This window comes from Fulmarus glacialis, unplaced genomic scaffold, assembly GCF_000690835.1.
Source record: "Fulmarus glacialis isolate BGI_N327 unplaced genomic scaffold, ASM69083v1 scaffold39704, whole genome shotgun sequence".
NCBI classification, from domain to species: Eukaryota; Metazoa; Chordata; class Aves; order Procellariiformes; family Procellariidae; genus Fulmarus; species Fulmarus glacialis.
In genome coordinates this window covers 44,330-64,431 of record NW_009206849.1, presented here as the reverse complement: position 1 = coordinate 64,431, position 20,102 = coordinate 44,330, and the positions used below count along the sequence as shown (strand labels likewise).

Sequence of the window (20,102 nt, the reverse complement as noted above, 5' to 3'; positions counted from 1 at the left end):
AGCCCCCTGCGAGCAACCGCCACAGGCGTTACCCCGCCGTGCCCCGCTGCCCCCGGCCGCCCCGCCCCGGCCTCGGCTCTGCCCAACCGCACGCAGGCACCGACACGCTCTCCGTTTCATACTATGCTTTGCGTTGTTAATGAAACTGCTGCAAGTTCGGCATTTTTATGGAAAATTCTCGGGAAAAAATACTGAACTGGCGATGATCTTGCCATGACAACTAGAAATAACATCAGCTTTGAAGGAATTAACGTTTGCCTCTGGAAATGACTTCGTATATTAAATGTGAAGAGTCAGTTCTCAAAAAAAAAAACAAAACAAAAAAAAACCCACCCAAAAACTATGCATGGAACTCTGTATTTCTAGAACATTGTTTTAAACGTAGGTTGCTCAAAAGCTAACCTGCTTTTAAGTGAAAGAACTATCACAAAGTGTAGAAGCGCTAATACCTAGTAACTAACCGTAGTGACTTAAAAACTTCTGGATTTGCATGTTCCTGTGACCCTCCAGACTTCCTTGCTATGTATGCATAGGTCAATAGAAGTGCCTGGCACGGCAGACTCCTAGCACTTACACATTCCGGTAATGGCATGCACATTTTCCCAGGTAAACAGCTGAAAGGCATGCTTCCTTCTGCTCTGCCTTAGCGCCAGAGCTCACCCAGCCACTACAGGTTCATAAATCCTTAACTGAAGTGCTCAAAACACTTCAGCAAAATCTAACACTTCAACAGTTTTATATGCCAGGATTACAACATTTATTTCCTGTTGTTCTCATTAAAATTTATTTCTACAGGTAAGTGGAGACACCAAAAGGGATAAATAACTAGTCAAACATTGCTTGAATTCCTTAATTCTACAATGACATTACGCAAAAAAAAAAAAGGGGGAGGGGGGAAGGATTCCTTAAAATATTAAGGCTTTTGTGACTTGATTTTGGAAGCTCTGAAACACCATATGACCTGTAGTAAAAAGCTTTTGTTTGGTGTTTCCCAGGTTTTCAAAGCAGCAACAAACCTTTAGAGGGTCTCTGGTACAGAGACATGCTGCCTGGAGCAATTCAAATGAACACCCCGAGTGTACACATACAAGGTGACAGCAGAATAAAGGCTGTATTTGCAATAAATATTTTAGAAGCGTAGTAATTCATTCCAGAAAAAAATGGGTTTGAATGTTAACATTCAGAGAAAATAAGTTTTCTGGTGTCCTCCTTCCCTTCTCTACACACTGACTTTCCTCACCATCTGAGGTTCCCGCTCTCCTTGTTTGTTTGCTTCCTGAAACTGCCTCTCCTCCTCCTCACATTTACACCTTTTTCCACCCTGTCCCACCTTGTCAACCCCAAAGTCCCAAATCGCAGAAGGCCCAAACAAGGAAGCTCCCTGCCAGCTTACTGCTGAGCCCCGTGAAGCCACTACCCTTCTCTACCCCCACGTCTTCCCAGATTCATTCACGTTAATCATTTCAGTCACCTTCATGAAGATCGCAAGATCATGTATTGAAACTGGGGAGGTTCTGATTTGACCTAAAGGAAAAAAAAAAAAGAAAAAAAAAAAAAAAAAAGGAAAAAAACCCACTTTCTCTGTGACAACCCTAAGCTACCCGGTCTGAATTCAGTATTGGCCCTGCTTTGACCATTGGACTAGGGACCTCCCACGATCTCTTCCGAACAGAACGTTTGTACAGTTCTGTGGTGATTGTGGTGATTGTGTGCTTGGGGTTGGGAGCTAGTGAACTTATAAGGCTAGTACTCATTTAATTCATCATTCAAAACACCTTTTAAAACGTTCTTCGGTTTGCCCTTCCTAACACCTTTAGCAAGTTTGGCAACAGCTATACATACTTGAAGTAGGACTAAGAGGAACTGATTTAACTGCGTCTTTTGTATCTTGCAACTCAAGATAACGATCTACACACATCTTTTCTACTAAGTTGTATTTGTAGCACGTCCGGACCAGGGGTTTCTTCAGTCCTTCAGGAATATATGGACAGCAGTTCTCAACTTAAGAGAGGCTGATTTTGGTAGTAAGAACGACCGTTCCCAAAACACTCACTCCTCTTCCTCAGCCTTCCTGCACATTCTGCTACTAAGTCCCAGCTATGCTCATACCAACTCATCTTGTGAGTGACATCTTAAAATTAGGAAGTTTACATTTAACTAAGTTTTTGCTGTAACTTTTTTACCTCAGCTCTTAAAATACTAACATGACGATATTTTTGGAAGGCAAAGGACATAATGCCTTCCCCTACAGATGGAGTTGCTAATTTCAAGATGTTTTCATGATATTAGCAAGAAGTTGGACTTTTTAAAATGATTGTTAAAATACAAAAATGTCCCTTTTCTTTATATCAAACTTTGCACTGCACAATTTCTTGAACAATTTCAGCAACAGCCTATTTGCTTTCAGAGCATGTAAAGACATGCTTGTAAAACAAGCAGGTAAACTTTACTTCAAAATGGTGTGAATTAAGACTGAATTACCCTTGAACACAAGGCAGCTTTCCAAAGCAATAATTTACATGGAAAGGAATCATCTATAATCAAGAGACATTTTCAGTATTTTTACAGAAAACAATTGATGTTTCATCTAACCTGAAGTGCTCCCAGCTTCCTCAAAATCAATATTTCCAAGGTGAAGGACACCAGCCACTACTCTAAAAAGATCAAGTTTTTCTGCATCATCCAGTCCAATCTTTTTCATTGCTGTGCACATTCTGTTAAAATCTCCGTGATCATCTAAGAGTGGATCCTTCAGGGAACCTGCTTTGAGATACTATAAAACAACAAGACAAACCAAAAATTCAGTAAGTGATTTTAAAGTAAATGTAAGCAATTATTTCCAGTCAAGAATAAACCATATCAAAAAGCATAGAAAAGCATGCCAAACTAAGCAGAAAGAGATTAAAGCTCTTCATATAGTACAGGCTTTGCAAGAACCCTAATTTCTTTTAATTTGTTGATACTTCAAAGCATGATCTTCAAACTTCAGCTTCAAAGCAAACTTCAAACTATCTTCAGCAAGCAGAAGTTGGAGAGTGTGACAGCTAGGGAGAGAGGAATACAGGACAGTGAGCAGTGGAAAGGAAGATTTTGGTTAAGGAAGCTATCAAAGCACTTATACTGAGGAGTGCTTCTGGCCCCTAGCAGTTGAATAGGATGACAGAAAGTTTGACAGGCCATGGGAAAGGAGTACAGGACAAATCAGAATTGGAAGAGTTATCCCTGTCCCAAACAGACTTATTTAGAGAAATATACTTGTTAAAGTTTGCTGGTGATTAAGAAACAGTAAAGTTGTTCGCAGTGTTGGACAGGTTAAAAGAATACCAGCTACGTTTTAAAATACCAATTTAAAATACCAATTTAACATTTTGCTGATTTTCCTAATTTAAGTACATCAAAAGCCATTTTAATTATTAATGGTTTTAAACAGTAGATAGTAACACAACTGCATGCAATCAAGAGACTATCTGAACATGCACAGACTGATCTAAGGTTTTACAGTTACTTTAAAATGTTTTCAACTAAAAAGAATAATTAATTTGAAATAGAAGCCTTGTTAATGTCAAATAAGCTAACATGATTTTTATCAAAACAAAACACCACATGCATCTGAAAAATTCACTTCACACACATTTAGACACATCAATAAAATTAAACTCCATCTTAATTATGTAAAATGATCACCTCATCTTCCTGATAAGGAAAACACAAAAATAATTGAAGTATTAATTGACTATTCCAGCTACTTTTATTAAAATAAACAATCTTAATGTTTTTCACAAAATGACAGAGCAAATACTAAGTTTCTGATTTTAAAAAACTGAACAGTGCAATATATTTCCTGTTTAAGTGGCTAGACTAAGTTTTAATATCACTGAAATGTGATCACTTATTGCACCTTCAAATTGACATGGCTGTAACATACAAGTATTATGGCATTGTATGTTCCACTATTTAATGTCCAATACATATTTTCAGAATTATTCTTTCAGTATGTCCTTGTTTAGACAAACACTTATTTCAAATTAAGTCCTTTAGAGAACACATTTTTTGACAGAACGGAAGATTACATAGGTTCATCTTCCAGTAGTAAGAATAAATTACCAACTTCACTACAAGTGTTAATTTAAGGCAAATTAGGTAAACTGAGGCAAAATCTCCCAACCATCTCAAGAATTAAGTGTCTACCAGCTTTCTGTCTCACAATAATATCAAATTGGCATTTCTGTATCTCACTCTCCACCATCCCCAATTGTAGAAAATAGCCTACATTCAAGCAAAAGAAATTGGCATTACGTGCTCAGTGTTACAACATATAAACACTAGAAATCCAGGAGTAGACATTACAATGTTGACCTGAGCAAAGGAAGTATCTATACTGTCTTTCATAGCTAGGCTATGAGCTACGTACAAGCTCAAGCCCAGGTTCTCAAAGATAAAAGAGATGGCACGGTCATTGGGGAAGAGAAGCTCCTGACTAAACTTATCTTTATATTAATCCAGCTGTATATGCAGCTTGCCCTGCTACTGAATCCCAAGTATGTATTTGATTAAGATTTGAAATATCTTCCAGTTATACAAATGAAAAATTCATACTTTAGGTATGAATAGATGAAAATTGTATTAGAGAGCAGAGTAGAAGTTTAATGAAGTGTTTAAACAACTCCAATTCACATATACTATTAATTCTGATTAAATTCTTTAGTGTCCTCATGCGAACAAGCTCAAAGGCTTAAATGCCACAAATTCTGGTAATTCCAGTTTTAAAAAACATAAACGGAGATGGAGCAAGAGGAAAGAAATGTTTTGAAGTTTCACACTTTCTTCCAGGAAATGCCATGCTCTGCCGTAAGTAACAGTTCATAGCAAGGGGACAACAAAAAACAATAAAGAATGCAGTGTACCGGAGAGGGGGATATACTCATGCTGGAAGTGACGTTGCACTAAAGTTTTATAAAACAGTTTGGAGCATCGCTTCAAAAATCCAGACAATAAAAATAGCTCTGGAAAAAACTACTGCTTCTGACCTATATCCTAGTGTAGTCTAACCAAATAGTTAGCTTTTAGGTTGAGAAATAAAACAAGACATTATTCAATCTCTGTAGGGAGTTAACTGGGCATGGCCTTGGAAGAAACATGCTAAGTCAGCCAAATAAGGGAGTACCAAGATAAGCACTAAGAGAACAGAAAAAGAAACAACTACTTGAACTACGGGTGAACTATCCTAATTAGCATAGTAAAAAACCCACCCACGGGCAGGAAAGCTCCCTACCCAACAAAGCCCCTTCCCCACTGAATACGCACAGTAAAAAGAAAGGACACTGTGACTTTAAGTGAAGACAGGTGTACAAGAACCAATAGAAGTAAGGGTGACTAAGTGTAAATGTAAAAAGTACTGATAACTGTTGCTCGGAATGTATAAAATGCTTACCACGTGTTAACTGAGGTGTGCTAGCTTTGTGGAGTTACCACCCAGCACCCATTTCTGCACAGACATAAAATAAACAAATATCTCGGCTCTGTGCATGAGATTGGCTTATTGCACACCGGGTAACGAACCCCGCTTGAGGGACAACACTAGCAGTAGTAACATTTAAAAAAGAAATTTACAAAGAGACTTGGATAGATTTTTTTTTTTCCCCCCACAGAAGACAAACTGCATCATTAAGTGTTGTATTATTATAAGAATGAAAAGGAAACTATTTTATACACTCTTCCATTTGGGATTTTAAGATGCATGTATTTCTAGACTGAACTCCAAAACCAGAGTTCTAAATATACCAGCTTTGACAGTACCCATTTAGACCTATAAAGATGTGTAAAATGAACATTTCATTCCACACTGTAAAACTGTAATCAATCATAATTTTCAACTCTATCTGCATTAGTTAGCAATATAAACTAACTGAAGATACAGACATACCTCAGGACTCTTGCGATTTTGCAAAATCTGCTTGTCTGTTTCTTTGTTAGCAAAGTATCTGGTACAGCCTCGATTTAAATACTGTAACAATAAAAAAGTGGAAATGCATACTTAAAAACAGAAGCAAGGAAAACATATGCTTTTATTTAAGGCTTGCTTTTATGATACCAACAACGTGCTAGGTATTCAGAATTCATTCCTTGGAAAAGTATTTATTTACATCTACAAAATTACAGAAGTGCAACAGTAACAAACTTCTATTGAAAGCTTTTTGATTTTGACAACTAAAATACTTTTTGACACAGTGGCATATTCATTTTGTTAAGTCCCACAATCTTTTCTTAATGTTTGACTCTACCAAACCTATTAATGGAGTCTGGGATTACAGAAAAGACAATCAAAATTAGGAACCAAGAAAATAAATTTTCTGGCCTATGTGTAATACCAAACTTTACTCCAGCAAGCTATATAGAACATTAGAAAAAACTCACAATAATCTTTGTTTTCAGCAACGTATAGGCTTTATATAGTATATCCGGTGAGAGGGGTAGGATCAAAGAATTTGTGGTACTAAGTCCAGTGTAGTTTTATGGTCATTTTTTCCTCATCAGTAAAATATTTCTATAGGTAGTAAGAGACATAGCATATTAACAAGCTTGAAGACTATTAAAAGCTTGTAACATGGTAAAAGCAGAAGCCTAATTCAGAATCTGGCTTCTGACATCCATCTCATGTTGTATAGTAAAGGGAATAGACCAGGCATTCAGATAATGACTGACACTTCCATCAAAATGGGATCGCCAGCTTTTTCTTTCTGATTTGTTCAGCTGAAAGTAAGAACTCTGTCCAAAAGCTTGGACAGAGCCCTTTGTCTAAAGGAAGTGAACTGATTCTTTGCTCTAGCCAATGAACAAAGAAGATGTTTTCAACTAGGTGAACACAGATAATCCTACACTTTGATTAAAATTTATACACAAATGTCTAAAAAAAATAAAATATTCTTCAAAGCATTTCTAACAGCGGAAGAAAACTAGGTGACAAATTTAATATTAAAACAAAGTGACAAGAAACACTGTTCAAAGTCAGCTTGGTATTTAACAAAATACTGAAAAGTTTTCTTTATCAGGCAGTAAGAATGCAAAGCACAGCATATTTTAAACACAACAATATATCCCTGTATTACAGTATTAGTAACACAATCCCAAAAACTGGAGATGGGAAGTGAAAAAGGTCATGCTTTTCAAGAAGAGAGTGTGGAAACTTATCTGACAGGCTGAGAATGTGAACCAGCATGGTATTCAACAATAATCTATGTAGGAGACATTTAATCACAAGATAATTTGAAAGCTTTTCATTTGAAAGCTAAAAACCTCAAGCAAATTTACATATGAAACCTAGGAGAAATTATATTTTTAAAGCACACAAATACATAGCTTGAGGTTATCATATATAACATCTAAATACCATTGTACTTTTTTTTTTTTTTTTTTAAACTCTGAAGTACAGCACCCCATTATAACATCAGTGACCCAAACATAAGGCAGTCTAATTTCTCTTCCGGAAATTAAGATCTGAAAAAAATCCAGCTTCTCATCTCCATCAACTATACTCCAGGTACAGATTTATGTGCAACTTTACTTTCAAAGCTATGTGGTGCAGTCCAAGGCACCTAGACCTACCTAATGACTTTGAATTTCTGAAAACTTCTGCAGGGGAACCTAAAACACGAGCACCCAGGAATGCACGCTTTTGTGTGTGTGTGCTCGGAGGAGGGGTGTGTAAGAAACCTGCAACTTTTCACAGTCCTTTGCCAAGTAAGTTCATACTTCCCCATGGGAACTGCAGGGGAAGGATGAACCAACGGGGAGAGAACCCCCAACAGTGCTGCTGAAATCCAGATGCCAGTGCAGTCATCTTGGTTCACATGCCCAGAGCAACTGCACGCCTATGCCAAGATGGCCAAATGCATGGGGAGGAGATTACAAGGGACCACCTAAGTCAAAGGGAAGCTGGGGGAAAAAAGAGCCTTAAGTTATCCTTTGTCTTTTAATATTGTTTCACTTCTGTCAAAAATGAGAATTACCTTAGATTTGAGATGGTCCTATTTTCAAGTGAGTGTTGTTAAGAGAAACCAGGCATTGAGCAAAACTTGCTTGAGTGTTAGGACCCACGCTGGCCCTAATTTGGACTTTGACTTGATAAGCTAAAAGGCACAAGACAAGTGGAACAATAGAGCCGATGCAAAATTGCAACTTAGGCATGGGTTTTTATAAATAACCAATTTAAGAGTATGATTTTTGTCTGAACATTTTTCTTGTTTAAAAAATTAGCATTAATATCAAAACACTGATCAATCATCAAACCTTGCCTAGTATAATATCACCATCTATTATTAGAAGCTTGAAAGATAGTATTTCCATGAAATTTGAACCAAACAGACATGCAGTCAACAAAAAACATGGTAAAAAAGTGATACAAGCGTGATTATTCAGAGCCATTTTATGATAAAACCTGAAGCAGCAAATGAGAATGAATAACACAGAAAAAATAATCTTGACAAAAGTAATAAAAATTTAGGAAGAAAATTAACCTTTTACAGTTGTTTTTTTTCCTAAAAATCTCCTCTAAAGTGATACTTTATGAAAATTTAGTGCAATATGACTAATAAACTTTAAGTATATTTATATTAATTTACATACGTACAAAGATGAAAATATTCCTAAGTTTTTTGTTTTAATTAAAAGATAATCTACTTTAACTTCAGAAGGGGAAATTTTTAAAAAAATATTTCAGAAGGGGAAAATTTTTTAAATTTAACATCCAAAGTGGATCTTTCACATGCAGGAGGGAACTCAGGATTCAAATACTAACTTACGGTAAAGCAATAAATATTCTTAATGGAAATGAAAGTACTTGCTGCAAACTTAGTAGAAGTCAAAAAATCATGTCACAGTGTGATAAGGTTGATGTGACTATAAACTCTTTATAATTGAAACAAGCAAGTGAGTGCCTTCTGTAAAGGCACTCAGGCTGTTCAGTACTGCACTGCATCAGCCTGATTTTAAGCAGGTTATAATTCTGACCTTGACATCTACAGCCTTGTGTGCTCTCATGAGCAGAGTTTTTGACTAAAAAAAAAAAAATCCCCAAGAGTGGGCACACAGCATATTCCGTTCCAGAACTAAAAATCTATTAACTACAAGAAATAAGTTTTAATGGAAAAGTGGCTGCACAATAAAAATACATATTTGAAAGTTTGTTCAAGATTTTAGCTTTAAAACATGCAAGAGAATATTTCACAGAATAACTGCACAGCAAAGATGAAAGTTTCAAAAACTAACTCCGTATTATATGAAAATAAATGGTGCCGGTTTTTTTTTTTTTTTTTTTAAAGTATTGTGTTTATTGGGTGTTTCAAAAGAAAAGCTTTCCTTCTAGAGAACAGAAGCAGTTCCTCCTTAATAAGTATGAGATCAAGTTTCCATCGCACAGCTGAGTACAAATAGAACTACAAGAAGATACAAACTAAATATTTAAAGAAATAATATAAGGTCTATAAAGGCTCCTAGGAACACCTTTGAGGAATTAAGGAAGCTTGTCCTAAAATACTGCCATGGTTTTTAGGGAACAAGATCATCTAGATACCACAGTAGAAATGTATGATGTGCACAATACAGAACTGCAGCTCTGTGCCCACTTCCCAGCTCATCAGTAAGCAGAGACTGACTTGGCCAAGCCAAGAGGCAGCAAGCAGCAACCTGTTCGGTCACCAGCATACACTTGCCTTCCCTACAATGACTGCACTAATTTAGGTATCACCTATGCAACCACCGCTTTGCACAAAACTAGTAGGAGCTTTAAGGCTCTTTAAGGCTTCTAGCCGTCTGCTGAATTCTGATGAAACTGAGTATGAAAGATTTTGGGGAAAGTAACAGATAAGCACAGTCCAAGTTTTATTTAGAAACCCAAGCAGGAAGATACACCAACAAAGAAAACAATCAACACAGTAATGTAATTCTTCGTTAGCAGTGCTCCTCACCCCATTTAAGATCAAGGAAGTCTAAAAGATAACAGTCAATTAATTTATATCCTTGTAATTGCACATGCTCTCCAGGGTTGTGTTACAAAACCCTTCCAAACCTGCGGCAGGGATTTGGTCTGTGCATTTTAGAAATACACAAAATTCTGCTTCCGTGAGATTCCAAGCCAGGCATAAGCCAAGAGACAGTGTAGAGATGGAGACAAATGACAGAACACAAGCGAACAACTGACCAGTATTTACCAGTAGGATTTGATTTGCCAATATTTTTCTTTTCAAGGCAAGTCAACAAAGCACATGGTGATATTTGTAGATATTTACAGTTCAAGTGATTGTCAAAAGGAAAAGAAAAACAAAAACCTACCGATATATATATATAAAATTAAATAGCAGGAATAAATGATTGAAGGCAAGAGTCTTCACCTTACTAGTAAAATTGGTGATGACAGTATAAGATGTGAACAGACTTAGAAGAACCTTGAAAGGACAGCAAAAAGCTTGCTTTGAAGAGAAAGAGAAGGGACAATCAGGAAGACAATGAGAAACAGCTGTATCAGTAAAGCTGCACTGGTTGGATAAGAGTTCAATAATATTCATTTCTCAAGAAAAAAATACTGCAATAATCGAGATTCAACACTGAGAAATTAAAAGAGAATTTAAAAATAAGGGAAGTGGGGTTGGAGTCACTCAGGAAAACAAAATAGAGAAAAAATTTTGACTGACAAGAAAGGAAAGAAGGCAAAAGGAAACCATGTTATTTGTCGATCATTTCTGAAACAATTCAGAACATAGAGAAGGGGAGGAGAAAGAAGGAAAGCTGGAGGAAAAAGTTAAAAGTTAAACTGAAGTAGTAAAACCGTCCAGTGGAAAAATGGGAGGAAAAGAATGCAAGAACATAATGGTAGGACAGAAACCCAGCCTGTTTGTGGGATTGCTACTAGAAACATAACACAGAATCAGGGTTAATCAGGAGAAACCACATAATCTCAGAAAAGGGCAAAAACCCTAAAAATAAAGCATGGGGAGAAGAAGGGAAGGCAGTAAACAAATCAGAAGTCATAACAACAGGCACACTGGATTGAATTAAAAGGCCCATATTATCCAAGAGCTCGTCTTCAGCCATGACCTCTGCTTCACCCAAGGATTTTACTGTTCCTTTCTGAGTTGCGATGACAAAACTATGTATGCTATTTACAATTATGGATGTACATTGCAGCATAACTCTCTATTTCATTCACCCTTTCTTTCCTAAGAACTCCTAAAATTCTACTCTGCTTTTTCCCCACCACTGAACATTAACCTAACATTTTCATAGAAGTATACACAATGATTCAAGTCTTCTTTCCCTGCTTTTTAAGTTCACTTTCATTTAGGTATAGTTAGGAGTATTACATTCAGCACTGATTTTATTTGCATTTTATTGGCTTCTCCTTTACTTGACTGACCAGAGCAGTAACAGGTTGTGGAAAGATAGCTGAAACTCAGAAATAGTAAGTAGTCCTCCCGAAAGAATAAATTAGGTGAAGAAAAACCTTGGCAGGAAGAGCTGAGCATGGGCTTTGGGTCAATTGGAGATAAAAGGGTGAGCTTTCAGCTGAAAGGGACTAGTGAGTCTTAACATGTAACCTGGAGTGACCAAGAATGACAGAGGAGTATGATGAGAGGAACGGGAGAGGCTCAAAACTGGAGCCGTACAAATGAGTATAGTATGATAGGAACAAGGTGCAACAGAGTAGAGAATACAAGTGATGTGAAAGCACATAGTCTGGAACAGAGAAGCACAACCACCTTGTCATCATGATCCTTGGTGGGAAGCGTAAGGGAAGAATAATTTAAGAGAGAGAATCGTGGGACAACTCCTACATCTTCTGAAACACATGGTTGGAATAGGAAGAAATAAATGCAGTTATCAGGACTTAAAAGATGGGTTACCCACAGAATAGTTAGACCACAATCAAGAAATTCACGCTTTACACCTCTAGAAGAGCCCATAACAACATTACTAGCAGCGGGGTATGCAACAGTACATTTTTAAAAAGCAAAGATTCCTCATTTTTAAGTCATAAAGAAAAAGTACAGGAAATCTTCCAATAAGGAAAAATGGCAGGCAGCTTTATTTCAGCATCAAATAGATATACAAAAAAAATCTCCTGATTTTTCTAACAGGAAAGAGTCTGTCAAAGATAATAAATAGAGATTTTAGTAAGATCTATAGGAAAAATCCATGTATGGCAAGATGAGAAGCTTTACAAACACTGACTCTGATACTCACCCTGAAGTTGTCAGGAGAGCTTAGATACAGTTTTTCCCTAATGTCTTCTGGAGCACCAGCACAAAGCCTGTAAAAGATATGATAATTCCTCTCTTCTTTGCCTTGCACACAGATCCTAGATTTCTCCAGAAGGTAATGTGATACAAATCCACCAACCACCGAGTTCTAGGAGGAAGAAATATTTTTCTGATTATCTCAGTATTTTTTGGATTATTTGAGATTCAGAAGTTTTCAATTTACATTTGTCTGATCATGGCTTGCTCAAGGGACACTGCTCCAAAGAATATTAAAATCTATCTGTACCTAATACATATTAAGCTTAGAAAAGAAACCATTGTCTTTACCATAACTTCTCCCCCCGGCTCAGGTATTGCATATACATACATTCCTTTTAAAAGAAGGGTCTGCTTCACCCCAACAAGCAGAAATCCTTGGTAGAATTCCAGTAGTTCCTGCAAAGAGCATTGGTAGAGCCACCCTTACACTTTTTGGATGGCAGTAAGTGCTATTACCATGCTATTACAACCTTCTCTAGTTGCATTTCACTGAGAGTCTTGCAAAGGAGAAGGAAGGATTAAAATTAAAGAATACATATTTGGACAACATCTTAGGCAGACTAATTATGAGCGAACATTTTATTTCAAACACTTGCACTTCTTTTCTGAGATGGAAGTCTGACACAGATTTCGAAAGCCATTTGTTATCTGGCCTATGATAAAATTCCCCGTCCCTAGGCAAATCTTAACAGCAAGGAAATTCCTGAGCTTATGGCCATTACAGCAACTAAGAAGGACTTACTGACTGACAAATTTGACTATGGTTATGCAGTCATTCACTCATTCAGGAAGCCCAGTCTATAATTCCTTTGAGAAATCAGACCTAATAAGGTCACCATGAAGTGAAGTCAAGTCTTGTGAAAAAGGGACTCAAGTAAACAGGCTGATCTTGCCCTGGGAAAGCTGAAACAGGTTTTTAAGCAGTTTCTGAAGATACTCTGAATGCTATTTGCTTCAGCTGAAGCAATTAATCTGAAACACCATGTAAGTGTTGACAGATAAATTGACAGGTCATGAATGCATCATTCCAAGTAGAAATTTGGGTACTTTGCGTAAGTTTATTAACATGAACTGGACCAACAGGTAAAGTCCCTCTACCCTTAAAGGAATTTAGTTATTTACTGTGTAAACAATTAACCAAAGATCTGAAGTTTAGCTGCGAAACTAATGGATGAAAACTTAGGAAAAGACCACAAGCTCAAGACCAGATGATGAGCTTAAACTCTGCAGGAACTGCAAGAATTTGTTTCTTTATGCCCTCAGATAGAAAGATGAGGAGGCATGTACTTAATCTCTACAGGGATCATTGACAAAAGTCTTCAACTTGGCCATGCTGGACAGCTATACAGTCATCCTTAATTGTGGAATGTGTGTATACATACCCTATGCAAGCAAAACTACACCCAAACAAAGAAAATTTTTCATAAGCTACACAGTGAATAGTACTTTTGACAAAAAACAATTCCATGACTTCTGTCACATATATAATACTAATGTGAAGTCCCAAAACTTCATACAAATATATAAAAACATCAATAATTCATTTAAAGTATTAAAGCATTAAAATATGTTTATATCTGTTTATATCTAATATGCAACTCACACTTATTTGTGCATTAAAAGAATGCATAAATACTTAACAGCAAGTAAGTTAGTCTTTAGATACGCCTTTTTACAATCAAGGGAACAATTTTTACTCTGTTGTGGATGGAAGCAATTTTCCTACTGACTTGACCCACCATTTTCCAGTAGTGACACAGTACTGTGGCTTTGGTTTTCCTTTCAAGGTGACAGAATACAGAAGCAGGACAGTAGCTACTTGGTGCAAGATAAATAAATCTATTCAGCCTACTTCCAGTCTAGCATTACCATTTTATGGCCAAAAAATCATCACTGGTTATCTGTACCAAAATTCCGATACCTTTTCATTGAAGTGAATTTCTACAAATTTCCCAAAACGACTGCTGTTGTTGTTGCGAACAGTCTTTGCGTTTCCAAAGGCTTCTAATAAGGGATTTGCTGTTTAAAAAATTAAAATTTTTAAAGTGTTAAGATTTGATCAATAAACTACCAAAAAAGAGAACAAATACATACTAATTATTCAGTGAACTTATTGGGAATAAGTTCTGAAAATTAAAGGAAAAATATTACCTATTAGGAATAATCAATTTTGCAAATTGTACTGGATATATTGTGGTGGAACTTAACAATGAAGTACTTAAATATCCCATAACATTGCAAAGTATTTGAATCAATACTGTAAATTCAGAGACAAACACTGAAAATTATTTAGTGATGTTCTTCTACAGCAAGTGGGTAAATAACTGATACATAAACTATATGAGACAACACACAATTTGACACTTCCCAATGAGTTGTTATTCATAAAATCTAAACTACCCACTTATCCCACAGACAAAAGTGCCACTTAAATGTCATGCATGCAACATGTTAGATTGATTAGGGAATTAAAAAAAAATGTATTAGAAGAGCGTGTTGATTTCAAAAACAACATAAAAATGCCCTTTCAAATTAGGTCAATTAAGTGATTGAGTGATTTTATTTTTTACTGGCTGCAGTTTTCAAGCACCTTAAAGCCCATACAGAAAGAGTGCCAGCAATCTAAAGCATATATATATAGATACATATTTATATATTCACATCATGCACAGCTTAAGCAGTTTGAAAATGCTTAGTAGTTATGAAACACAAGGCCCCTGAAAGACTGCATTTACTAGCTCTGAAGATCAAAGAAAACCAATTTACTGAATCGCGCTAACAATAAACCATTGCAAAGATCTGCAAGATTTTTTAAGGCTTTTAGCTAAAAAGATATTCATTGGAAACTAAGTGAGCAGAAACTCAGATTTAAAACTTTACTGACAACCACCTACAAATCTGCTCCTACAAAAATTAAAGAATGAAGGAATAACTACAATGGTTGGATAAATTATGGATGATAATGCATCATTTAGTAGGACATCATCAGCATTAACTTTCTTGTTTTGGTTATGAAAATGCAAATCTGACTTTCAAAATGGACTTCTTAAGAGCTCTTTGGTAACTATTCAAGTATTTTACATAATATTAACAGTTTTGAAGAAAAGATTATAAATAAAAACAAATTGCAAGAGGTCTTTCAGATAGGTTGAAGGTTCCTCTAGTAATACATACGCTGTAAGCGTGCTCATTAAAATTGTGCCTAAAAAACTTCAAAATTCATGCATCAAATGCTGTTTTAGGTTAAAAAAACGAAACTTTTCTAAGAATACCTACAAGTACCAATTAATTTCATGGCATACTGCGTCAGGCATTATCCAACTCTTGGCAACTTTCTGAGTTCCTTTAGCACACAGTGGATTTCACTAATGAATTGGTTTAACCAAACCTACAGCAACAAGAGATTAAAGCCTGCAGTAGTTCTCTTGAATAATCCAGTGGCTCGAATTTGAAAACAGAAAATTTAAAGCAAAAGAAAAAGTAAAAATTTTTGGTTTACGAAAAAGACAGAGAGTAATGAAATTCCAAAATAAATCTACCATATGCTATAGAAGACAAACTGACATATGAGGCATTATTAGATTGGCTGAGGGTTGTTTGTTTTTGAGATATTTATATTTTCTCAAAAAGTTATTTTCTGTTCAATTAGGAGATGCATACAACATTAGAGAGGCTCAACGGGATGATCAACACAGTCTCTTCTGACCTTGTTTGGGAGTCTATTATAAAGCTAGACCCAATGAAAGTGTTACTCCAAATTATGTACTTTCTAACAAAAAAAGACATTACAGAAAAATGACCCAGAATCATAATTTAAAAGAACCTGCCTGCTTTATCTGACTTTGAGAAGTTTATGGTGAGGAGGAGGAATTACTCTTTCCTGGTACTAACAGATAGTAATGAGAACATAGTCTTGTCCTTGCAGATTTTATACAGCATAAAATCCAATCTTGGGTACACGTGTGTGAAGTTCAACTCAAACACACACTTAAACATTTTCTAGATCAAGGACTATATGACACTATACTAAATAAAGATAAAGTGAATCACAAATAAAAAATATGTTTTCAGAATTTATCAGTAAATGATGCCTTAGGAAGTCTGATAGTATTTCCATCCTAGCTTTTATTTAGTTACTGTTGAATTAAAATGGGGGGGGGGGGGGGAGCGGAATTAAAACATTGGAACCTTTACTTCAATTAAAGAAAATTCAATACCTTCTACAATTCTGTCATCGATATCTTGGCCAGTACCATAGGATTCTGTCAAATACCTGTAAAGCAAGATAAAAATATCAGTATCTTTCATGTTCAATTCAACAGGATTTAGCATGTCTGTGCACCATACTTACTAACCATTTACTAAAGGGAAAGCATATTGATTACAAGTTCCAAATACCTAAATCTTTTAAAATAAATGCTGTTTGACTTTTCTTTTTTGTTAAAACGAAAATATTCTTGGAGACTTTTTTCAATACTGCAAGAAATTGCTAGAAATTTCCTCTAGACGTGCATATGGAAATTACAGTTTTACACAAATATAATGAAACTATTACTGTACTACCTGTATTTATTAATAATCTTAGTAAATGCATAAGGTTTCATATGTATTTCCTGAATTAAAGACTGTTTCCATGCATACAGCTTCTGTGTTCATAGCTATCAGTGTTAATAAAAATCCCACACGGAGACAGTGAGATAGGAAATTGCAGGTGCATAATCAAGATAAGATTCAATTTAGCAACTGAAGAAAGAATTTGAAAAGAAATCCACAACGTACTTTCTCCAAAGTTGCAGCTTTATTTGTGCACAGGGCATGCCTTCTGGAAATTCACAAGTAAATCTGGGATGAGTTAAAAACAGAAAATGGGGCCTTCCAAAAAAAATTTAGGAGCACTAACAGAGCTGTATTAGTACCTTTTGCTTTCTGATCACACAAGAGAAAAAACTTCCTGCTTTTAAAACTCAATGATGTTTTGTACACGGACTGTATGGGGACGGGTGGTGGGGAGAAGCAGCAGCAGCGATATTTGCGTGTAATCAGAACTTCCTTTGCTGAGAAGCGGAAGAATAACCTCCTTTGAGAGCATTCCTCAGGAGATGTTCTCCCAGTGCCTGCCATCTTCTTTTACTCTTAGCAGGATCAAAGTTAGGATTTCCCCTGTAAAAATCATTACCAGCACCTAGCAGTAATTCTTACAGCTATCTGTTAAAGGTTGCATAGGGGCAGAGAAGAGCAGTATGAAGGACAGACAGCTGTGACAATTCTTCATGGGATGTGGAAGATAATACCGCTACTGTACATACATACCAGAGAATACATGATGTCAGGGAAAAGGGAATTAAAGACTTATACTGGGAAACAAGGACAAGGCGGGGAAGGGAGCATATTCACACTGCCTGCACTGTGCTTCCCTGGATAATCAGGCCACCTATGATATAGGCGAATTTCATGGAGCAGTGCTTTCCAGTGTTCCAGAGTGACATAAAGCAGTTAAAGTATAAAGCAAATATGGTCAAAAACATTAAAATCATGTAAGAGGAAGCAAGGCTGATATATATCAGCAACATGGCTTCCACGTAGTTTAATATGCTTGATTTAGTATCGGTCATACACAAAAATCAATAAATAAATACATCCCATTATTCAATCTTATTCAGTGAATTAGGGTAAAGTATATTACAGAATCTCCGCAGTGATCTCAAAATCAAGAGTTAAAAACCCTGGATGCTTAAGCAAACTAAAGAAACAAAGACAGGGAAAACACAGAAATACACATTTATGGCAAATGCAACAGTGTCTTGCAACAGTTAAAATGCCTCGTTATGTTTTTATCTACCACAATACCAGATGTGCAATACCAAAATGACTGCATTATAAACCATAACTACTACATGATGTCACTAGAACTGAGTTAAGGTTTCTGTGAATATATAGCCATTTCCGTATGTTATCATGTCAGCATTTAAGTTTAACCCTATGAGTTTCTTGTGTACATAGAAGTGAACATAGAAGTCTCTTACTGAATTGTGGCTTAAACCTACTGATTACTTTACAATTTGCTCTGTCTGTACATCAACCAAACGCATCAACACAAGAAATTCAATGAATAACTTTGGTCCAAAAGCACAAACCTCAAAACAAATTTAGTGTTTTCTGTCTTGCCAGCTCCTGATTCTCCAGAGACTATGATGGACTGACTCATCTTGAGCACTTTCATGTCACGGAATGCTTTATCAGCTTAAAAAGAAGAATACGTTAAACATGACAAAAATTAATATTCAGGAGAGTTGCAAGCATAAAGTTAAGCTACAATACAAAAATTAAAATGTAAAATTTTCAGGAATAAAAAAAAGTAAATCTTTACAACTGAGTGCAATACAATTTATTAAAGTCTGTTTCCCTTTAAATTACATTATAGTTGCTCACCCTCAAACACCGGCATGTAAGAGCTTAAAGTCTTTGAAAACAAAGACCTACTCAACTATATCCAGGACAAAATAAAACAAAAACCACCACCTATAACTAAATCTCTTGAATTAAATGTATTTACAAAATTGTAACCAATCTTACTTTAATGTGTCCTTTAAAGGGAAACTTCCAGTTGCATTTTGTAACAAGTAACATCTGAGACAAGGAAACTTGGAAAAATGTGGGTAGTTTTCTTGTTATGCAACAGGTACTAAAAATCCAGCTATTTATTTTTCTGATTACAAAACAAAATGCAACATGGTGAGAAGGCTTTTAACAAGTCAAATGTTGATTTATAGTTTCCAATTTTTTTTCTTCTTAAACAAAGTGACTGAAATCAGGTTTATCCTGTTACTAACATTTAAATGCACTTTCTGCCTATAACACAAGCATATAAAAAGAAACAGTACATGTGCTCTGGCAACATAATAAAAGGCAAAGGAAATCACTACACTAAAAGACAGTGCCAATCATAATTACGTCATTCTTCACTTCTAAAATCTGAATTTCTTTTTTTCCCCTCTTTTTTTTTTTGTTTTTAATGGTTGTAAATTATATTTAAACCCCTTACACATAAAACACTGGAGGTACAGAATAACAACAACAGGGTTGCCAGGGTTGCTAATTTCCAATTTCCAGGTTCAAACTGCATATCAAGGATGAGAAGATTTGCAATTTTAGCAATCAGTGTTTTGATTTTACAACAGTTTAAAGTAAAGTAATTACTGCTACAGGTGGCAATTTATGGATAACTGCAAAGTATTTAATGTTTGTTTTGTAAAAGACAAATACAGGCTCAATACATACCAATAGCAAAAACATGTGGTGGCAACGTTCCAAGTGATCTACCCTGGTACTTTTTAATAGTATCTGAAGAATAAAACTTAGGTATATCAAAATATGGATTCACTGCAATAAGAATGTTGGCTACATAGGTCTGTGAAGAAAACAATTAACAGCAAACTATTAGCTAGTATCCAACCGAGTGGTTAACAGCAATTTTTTATTACTATTGAAGACTATAGCCTAAGTATAACAATTACATTTATAATTCTTTCCAGCTAATGCAGATACAATAACGGATATATTTTCCGAGTTCCTCTAATTATCTTCTCAGGACTTCTATGAAAAAGCACTTCTCAGGAGAGTTTCCTAACCACTGAGCTGTGGAGTATGTCCTGAATTTGACCTTTCTCCCAAACTCCTTTTAAATTATTTCCTATTGTCCGAGTTACTGGATCAAGGATAGGACACCACAACCTCCTCCTCAAAAGTGAATAAACTAAGCTCCTGGCTCACATAACACACTCTCGTCCAGTGAGGAGGATAATTTTTCAATAT

The 20,102-nt window shown here is 35.8% G+C and overlaps 1 protein-coding gene across 1 annotated transcript in view; it reads right to left on the bottom strand.

Annotated features, from left to right (window-relative positions):
* Nucleotides 1–1,842: 1,842 nt before the first annotated feature.
* The window catches only part of LOC104075412 (unconventional myosin-VI-like), a gene marked incomplete at its 3' end in the record, with an annotated part of 31,313 nt that continues 13,053 nt past the window's right edge, over nucleotides 1,843–20,102 (bottom strand). Inside the window, exons 4-11 of the mRNA XM_009575900.1 lie at nucleotides 19,569–19,698; nucleotides 18,425–18,530; nucleotides 16,508–16,563; nucleotides 14,212–14,309; nucleotides 12,235–12,399; nucleotides 5,924–6,004; nucleotides 2,593–2,773; nucleotides 1,843–1,971 (exon numbers count right to left, since the gene is read on the bottom strand). Coding sequence (XP_009574195.1) covers nucleotides 1,843–1,971; nucleotides 2,593–2,773; nucleotides 5,924–6,004; nucleotides 12,235–12,399; nucleotides 14,212–14,309; nucleotides 16,508–16,563; nucleotides 18,425–18,530; nucleotides 19,569–19,698 — 946 coding nt within the window. The remainder of the gene's footprint in view (nucleotides 1,972–2,592; nucleotides 2,774–5,923; nucleotides 6,005–12,234; nucleotides 12,400–14,211; nucleotides 14,310–16,507; nucleotides 16,564–18,424; nucleotides 18,531–19,568; nucleotides 19,699–20,102) is intronic.